Below are 7,945 nucleotides of genomic sequence, written 5' to 3' on the forward strand. Positions count from 1 at the left end.
CCCCCCCCCCTTCTCTCACTCCCTGTAAACGTTTTGTCGTTAGGGGGGGAAGACGTCGCTAAGCTTGATCAGGTGGATCAGCGCACTGGTTTCTGGGCAATTGCGAGTGCCGTTAAAGAATTCTACGATAGGCACGGTCAATTGCCTCTTCCGGGTCGCATTCCGGATATGAAAGCCAAATCCGACGTATACGTTCAGCTACAGAACTTATACAAAGCGAAAGCACGAGCAGACACCGTCGAGATCCTGGATAGCGCCAAGTCTATCTGTCCCAGCGCCACAGTCACGATGAAAGAGGTTGAGTTATTCTGCAGAAATGCGGCATTCATCAGACTCATCAACAGCCGAAGTCGAGGCTCGGACCAAACACAACTGATTGCAGGTACGTCTCGCACCGTTCGCTCAGATCGGCTCCGACGGAGTAGGTTACTCACAACATCTTCTACCGACAAATAGACCAAGAGTTTGCCAATGATGAGATCGCCAAGCAGGCTGGGATGGGTACTAGTTTGTTTCCCATATACCTCGCCCTTCGCGCCATGCCAAACAGTCATGTTGCAGGCGAGGATGACATACTGGCGAATATCGAAAAATCTGTACCCTCGGCAAGTAGCCACGAGTCCATTCGACTCGCTGCTCGAGAGGTCTCCCGGGCTAGTGGCGAGCTCCATAACATCGCTGCAATCACCGGCGGCATGGCAGCCCAAGAGATTATCAAGATCATCACGAAGCAGTATGTTCCTGTCGACAATACATGTGTATTCGACGGCATCGGCAGTCGGTGTCAGATATTTTACCTTTGAAGGCGCAACTGCTTCTTCCCTGAAAAAATTCAAGCGCGTGATAATTAATCGCCTAGGCCGTTAGATAGAGCCTGTACCTCGAATCACATTCTAAAATAGAATCTGATGTTTTCATTTCCATAACCATCCTTGCCATGATAGTGTTACTACTACCTTTGTACCAACATCGGAGACATTTGTTCGGGGAGTACATATATTTCGAAGTTTGAATCTTCTCCAAACTTCAGCGGTTACGTCAATGTTTGCCATGCACATCTCCGATGTGCGAAGTATCTGATGAGTTTAATAAACTAGTCATTGGTATTGCCACTAAAAACCGAGACGCTCACTTGGTCACAATTCAAGGTGGTGGCAGGGCCGCATTTCCGGGTGTGGGGTCAAGTATTACTACCCTTGTGCTCTGTGGGAGCGGAGCGAATGTACCACCTGGACTGGTCACCAAGACTCTCATGTTCAGCAAGCTCTTCCCTTCTCTGGGCAAAGTACGAAGTACAACTATTAACAACTATTACTAGTATGTACTTCGTACCTTCGTACAGTATCGGAGGTGTGCGTCTTTGGAGAATACACCAAAATCAAACACTCATCCCAAATGAGCGATGCGAAGTATCCCAGTGCAACGTCGGTACATGTTCCGACGGCACGACGGCGGGTGCAGTGTGTCTGACTCTAGTACCTCAGTACCCAGTAGTGGACGACAAAGTTGATTCGACCAGTAAAAGTGAGGAATTGATATCATAACCTCCCGACTTAATCGGTTATTGTGACCTTGAGGAGAATCTAAGTACGAGGTAATAGTAGTGAATGTGATGGAGTGATATTTGGCCTCCAACATGCTGAATGAAGGACAGCGCGATCGCAGAAAGTGCTAAAATCAGCTTGGCCACCAAGAAAGACGAGTCTAGGGCTGTTAAGAATGATGCACTAGCTGCGAACCGCTGACCTTGACTCGTCCTTGGATCTACTAGACTCCTGTGATAAACGAGAGAGGGAAGGGGGGAAGGGGCTCGGGAGTTCATTTAGTCGTTGATTCGGTTTCCGTCTAGGCTGTTTGGGATATAATCTATATTAGTAGTTGCTCGTCTTCCAAGGGGATGAAGTATTAACACACCACCACCTCTTCTAGCCGAAGGTTTTTCCGTTCGGTGTAAATCCGACCTGCTGCGTGATCATACGAAGTAGTCATCTGAACTTCAGAATTGATCAATATATTGTAGTTTATGAAAATTCAAGGCCGGCTCGCCCTGGTCATCCGAGTATTGCAATATGCGGGAAGCATCAGCATCAATGGGCTATCATCAATTGTGACTTTCCCCTCTCCGATGCCAATACCATCCCCAAACCCTGCGCTGGATGAGGCATGCGGTGTATTATATTTGTAAAACAAGAAATGTTTGGATTTCGTGTTATTTAAAGCTCACTTCCGAGGGGTGACGGTGACGTGGCGCATGCTGGTGTGGGATCGTTCTCGTCACCAGAACCCTACTGTACCTTGCAGATTGTGAATCAGTTAGCCCCGCTCGCGTGGCGGGCAGGCTTCTGAAGGAGGGGTGCGAGCTTTGAGCAGAGTAGGATTGGTTTGCTCCATGGCTGATGCTATGCTCGAGATATTAGGTTGAAAAAAAATCAACTTGATAATCCACAGAGGGCTTTCGTGGAAGCTCCTTTCTTCTCCTCTCCCTTCGGAGGATACTTGACTCTTATAACATTTAAAGATATCTGACGAATCTCTGGGGACCAAATTTAATATGGTCCAATGTTGCCATGACCACAGGCTGGTGGTATGAGCGTGTGCAGTGGTTTGTACAATAGATGATAAGTGCAAGAGAGAACTCTCACGAGAGGCGCGTTGGAGCTCCTGGCGGCTCCCGAGAATCGCCACACCTTGCTTCACCTTGCCAAGAATGTAGTTTATCAGTGCCTCGCGGGGTTTCATCGGCTTGGACGGGCTTCTCTCCCCACGCGATTGATGAAATTTGTCTACGGTTCCATGAAATCGGTTATGACTGTGGCACTATTTGATTCGCCTTAGCAATGACACCTAAGACGCCACGATTCTTCTATTCAAGCGGAATCTTTGGGCAAGGCTTGGTTACAGCCGCCGGCGTTTTTTCGATTGATTGACAGACTGACAGACTGATTAATTGATTGATTGATTGATTGACTAGGGGGTCGTGAGTTTTTTTCTCCCTTCAATTTTAGTACAAGACAGGACAGTGCAATTGTGTTTCGAGTCCTATCGAATGCCGAAGTCCAAGCAGGCGGCGAGCATCATGGGTTGATGGAATGGTTCTGTGAGCCCCTGGACGAGAGGTGGCTAAGTGGGTAGAGTTCCATCTGGGGTGATCAAATGTCAAAGTGGTTCCAAGTTCTACCATGCTCTGGGACGGCATTACCAGCATTCTGTCAATATGGGATAAATTAACCTGGTGCACAGTGTGTTCGCTGTTCAGTTCTCAAGCCTGCTACATGATGATTTACCAGAAATTTGCATCATGCCTCGCTTTACAGAATTGATTGGCTGAGTTCGGAGTAGAGTGAATGAATCAGATCAGTTACGAAGTATTATGGGCGACCACGCATGTGAGCACACCAAGAAGGATCTATTGATCAATCGATGTCGGGGATGGCTTTGTTGATAATAGTTGGTCTAACACGCTTACTCCAACTACTCGTACATTCATTCATTCATTCCTACTCGTTTGGATGCCCATCATCGACCCTCGGCACTTGGGGCATCTTGATTAATTGGCCAGGCCAAACCGATTTCCGACCCCGTCAGGACACTTCTGAGGAGGGAGTAACGTACGCAGCAGATGGGTCTACTTCGTTGTCAGAAGCAATTGATCGATGCAGACTTGCTTCCTATGGAGGAGAGCTGATCAATTGGTTTGGCGAGTACCTCCCAAGAATCGCGCCAGTGGGGAAGGGACATGAGTGAGCAGGCACACCCACACCATACCGCGGGACAGCAAGAAATACACTACACAGGTACACTGCGAATGAAGTGACTTGGGCTACTGAGGAGCGAGGCATGGGTCGATCATCCGTGAAGGATCAATCTAAGACGCTTTATAACTTTGTAATCTATCCTCTTATGGCGCATATGACGCTGTTAAGTATTTGGCCTGCAACCTGCCATCGAATGCGACCACACGACTGCCAATCAACCTATAATTCTCCACATTATTCCATGTCCGAGCCGGACCTTGTCCCGCAACCCGACGACGTTGAACGATGTACTCCATAGCAATGCAATGAATGCATGGATCCCCAAAGTCTGCCCTGCCGCTTTCTGAACCGTCGGGTCACAACTCCCGTCGTGGTGTATTAACCAACCCGAAGATGCCTACCGAGTACAGAGAGATCTATATATATAAGCGCGTGTCCATTCAATTGTTGCCCCCATGTTGGAGTTCAGCAATCCAATCTGGTCCCTCAACTAGCCACCCTCAATCATCCTTGCGAATACGTGGGCCGTGACATTTTCCGAGTCTTGCTGCTGATCGCGCCAATTCGATCTGTCCCGTTCCTTTGCCACACGCGCACCTCGTCGTTCGTGCTGAGTACATGGATGATGGCGCCTTCGATGCTTAACCCCGCACAAGGCGGAGGCATGTTCCACACATGTAAGCCAATTGGGTCTGTGTTGGTCAAGTTGTGCCACGGCGTGGCGAGGGGAACCAGTAACTAACGCGAGAGTCGTCGCACAGTCCAGGGCGTAACGCCACGCAAGCCATCCTTAGACTCGCAAGATGGAGGCAAGCCGAGTGGCGCGACAGGTTCCAAGAGGATCACTACCCCACACGCCTGTGCCGAATGCAAGAGACGGAAGATGTGAATCATCCCCGGCCCACGTTGTGTTCTGACGTCATGGTGATGCTCGGTGATGCTAAGACCTTACTTTGTAGACGTTGTGATGGACAACAACCCTGCGGGCAGTGCCTCTCGAGTCGCGCTCCGAAACGCTGCTTCTATGACAAGCATCGCCAGAGGGTAATACCTTCGAGAAAGTCAGTGCTGCCCTCACGTTCCTCGAAACTTAATATTGCAATGACGCGAGTTGTAAATTGTTGACACATGCATCAGGACCCTCGAGGCCCTCTCCCAGTCCCTAGAAGAGTGTCGATCCATTCTAAAGCGCCTTTTCCCTGGACACGAAGCGCACGCACTGCTTCCTCTCTCCAAACAAGAACTTCTCGCCCTTCTCGACCGCCCCGCTGCCCATCCAACCGCGACGGCCCTTCCATCGCCTCCTCTGAACACATCGGCACTTTCTGATCTAGAGTCGCCCGGAATTTCAAGCCTAGAGCAGATACCGTCCAGAGATACTGAATGGGATGAGGAGAGGCGGGGAAGGGATCCGATTCCTGTCGAGGCCGACGATGTCAACGCACTCTCACTATCGGTAGACCGCCAGTCATCCTACCTTGGCGCCTCCTCCATCAAGGCGGCGTTGATGGTAATGCTTAGGGTCCAGCCGGGTCTCAGGACGGCGCTCACAACACCACTCAACAATGTCGAAATAGCGAACAATTATCCCGTAATTCGACAGAAGACCAATGCTCCAAAGGATAGTCAGCGAGTGCCATGGTCATGGAAAGGGCAGACGTTGATCGATGCCTACTTCAAGCGCATCCACGTCTTCGTTCCGATGCTTGACGAAGCAGCTTTCCGCGCAGACTACCTCGAAGGCCAACGGTTCGACGCTCCTTGGCTTGCGCTCCTCAACATGGTGTTTGCGATGGGGAGCATCGTTGCCATGAAATCAAATGACTTCACTCACATCAATTACTACAACCGCGCAATGGAGCACCTTCCAATGGATGCTTTCGGTAGCAGCCATCTGGAAACCGTCCAGGCCCTAGCTCTTATCGGGGGCTACTATCTGCATTACATCAACCGACCAAACATGGCCAACGCAGTGCTTGGAGCCACGATCCGGATGGCGAGTGCTCTCGGTCTCCATAGAGAGAGCCTGGCACAGGGAACTAGCGACCTGGCGGCAGCCGAGTCGAGAAGGAGAACGTGGTGGAGTCTCTTCTGCCTTGACACGTGGGCGACCACCACGATGGGACGACCGTCGTTCGGTAGATTTGGGCCAGCCATCAACATCCAGCCGCCAGAATTTGGCATTAGCCAAGTGAGTCCCGATATCTTCCTAACTCCACCTCTAGATACCACCCTTCACACTTCAATCGTAGTCTGCGTAATACAGGCGAGTTGGAAAGCTAACAGGCCGCCTATTCCAGCAGCGGGATTCCGCCCAGCACGCTGGGATCTTGCCCTTGATTGAGAACATCAAATTCTGCAAGATCGCGACCCAAATACAGGATCTGCTGGCCATTTCTCCACTATTACCCACGGACGATCGGTGCAATTTGGATAATCAGCTCATCAACTGGTACAACGGCCTACCGTGGCTGCTTCGGACAACCGATCCTTGCGCCGAACCGCTGTATATAGCGAGATGCATCATGAAATGGAGGTACCAGAATCTTCGGATGCTTCTTCATAGGCCCGTCCTCCTTACGCTGGCCAGCAATGGACTCTCGCTTCACGTCTGCGAGCAAGATATTGCCGCCATTGAAACATGCCGGGACCTTTCGTGCCAGACAGTTGAAGATATCGCGCGAGAGTGGACGAGAAACCAGATGTCGGGTTGGAACGCTGTTTGGTTCCTTTACCAGGCTGCCATGATTCCTTTGGTCAGCATATTCTGGCAATCCAACAGCCCTCGCGTCCCCGAGTGGCAGAGGCAGATAGAAACAATCCTTGAACTTCTCGACGCCATGGAAGACTGGTCTCTGGCAGCCCGTCGTAGTAGGGAGGTGGTCTGGCGTATGTACGAAGCATCCCGTCAGCCTGCACTTATAAAGAACGAAGGCGCTCTCCTCACTGAAGGCGCCGAACGCGGCCCTCTGGCAACGGATACGGATCTTCACATGTCGCCGATCGGAATAGAGCCAGACGGTATGGGTATGGTGAACATACTGGACCAACAGGGCTTGTGGGATATGGATGCTGTGTACTGGGGCCAGCATGGCGAGCGATCCGACTTCGCACCCTACGCGATGCACGATGGGGGCATAGCCTTGGATTATGACCTGATGATAAATCCTGGGCAGCCCTTAGACACTAGTTATTTCATTCCTTGAAAAGGGACTTCTCGAGCTCAGTCTTGTCCGAATTCCCTTCCTGCCCCGCGTCTCCACACGTAGCCCAGCCTTACCAAGAATCAGTTCTTTGTCAGCTCCCCATCTTATTAGACGAATCCAAAAGCTGCTTCAGAATCCAAAAAAAAGTTGGCGGTTTGAAATAGGGGAAGGCGTGAGCGGCAGTCTTGGGGGGCTTGCCATCGTTCCGTGCTTCACCCCGCAGTTCGACCCATGCTGTCCAGTTGTGGGTGATTTCGAACTCAGACTCCTCCGTGTCGGTCCCAGGAGTTGCAAGAACACTTCTCAATCTTGGCATCTTCTGAATGAACACTCCCAGTCCCAATGACAGACTTCTCGTCCTGGTTGAGGCTTGACTACTGGGCAGTATTGCCGTTTTGTGACCTGGGCTGAGGCAATTAGTGTAGTGATGCCCGTAGAATAATACTCGAAGGCATGTTAGATTTTTACTTTATGAACACTTTCTTGCCTAGTTTATACGCAGTAAATAGTCCATCGGGCATGTGGGTCATAAAGACATGTCGAATTGCATTAGAAGACGGTAAAAAGAGCACTAGCCAGGCCGATCAACCATACCAACTTATTAAGCTGAGACTCGGTTATCTTTTTATCTTAGATACCTCTTCGACGAAGATCCTAGTGTTTGTGGGCGGTTCTTAGGTTGTTTTAAGTCCATCACCATACAAGTAGCCTTCGCAGGCAAATGCCTACCTCGAATATATAAACTCTACGTCCAATGTCGTGCGCTAATCTACCCCCATTTAACGATATAGATAACATGAGGAGGTGCGATTTAATAAAGAGAACGTATTCTCTAGATCAGTGAAGCGCCTAAATAAACAAGGTCGACTTCTCACGCCTTTTCATCTCCCCACCTACCCGCCACACTTATAACTTCGCTCGCACAACCCTACCCTCTTTCCCCGTCTCCTACCGTCTAATGCGAGTCTCGCAGGCCCGCGATTA

The 7,945-nt window shown here is 50.3% G+C and overlaps 2 protein-coding genes across 2 annotated transcripts in view; both read left to right on the forward strand.

The window, feature by feature from the left end:
- SAPIO_CDS9301 (uncharacterized protein) overlaps positions 1-803 on the forward strand; it is a gene marked incomplete at both ends in the record, with an annotated part of 2,091 nt that extends 1,288 nt beyond the window's left edge. Inside the window, 2 exons of the mRNA XM_016790734.1 lie at positions 73-382; positions 457-803. Of these exons, the coding sequence (XP_016639629.1) occupies positions 73-382; positions 457-803 (657 nt within the window). The remainder of the gene's footprint in view (positions 1-72; positions 383-456) is intronic.
- A 3,589-nt stretch (positions 804-4,392) lies between these two features.
- SAPIO_CDS9302 (C6 transcription factor) lies at positions 4,393-6,961 on the forward strand (the record flags this gene model as incomplete). Its single annotated transcript, XM_016790735.1, has 5 exons — positions 4,393-4,432; positions 4,517-4,640; positions 4,701-4,799; positions 4,893-5,946; positions 6,056-6,961. 5 exons carry the CDS (start codon positions 4,393-4,395, stop codon positions 6,959-6,961), a joined length of 2,223 nt encoding a protein of 740 aa, XP_016639630.1.
- Positions 6,962-7,945: the final 984 nt, after the last annotated feature.

This window comes from Scedosporium apiospermum (assembly GCF_000732125.1).
Source record: "Scedosporium apiospermum strain IHEM 14462 chromosome Unknown SEQ_SAPIO_0134, whole genome shotgun sequence".
NCBI classification, from domain to species: Eukaryota; Fungi; Ascomycota; class Sordariomycetes; order Microascales; family Microascaceae; genus Scedosporium; species Scedosporium apiospermum.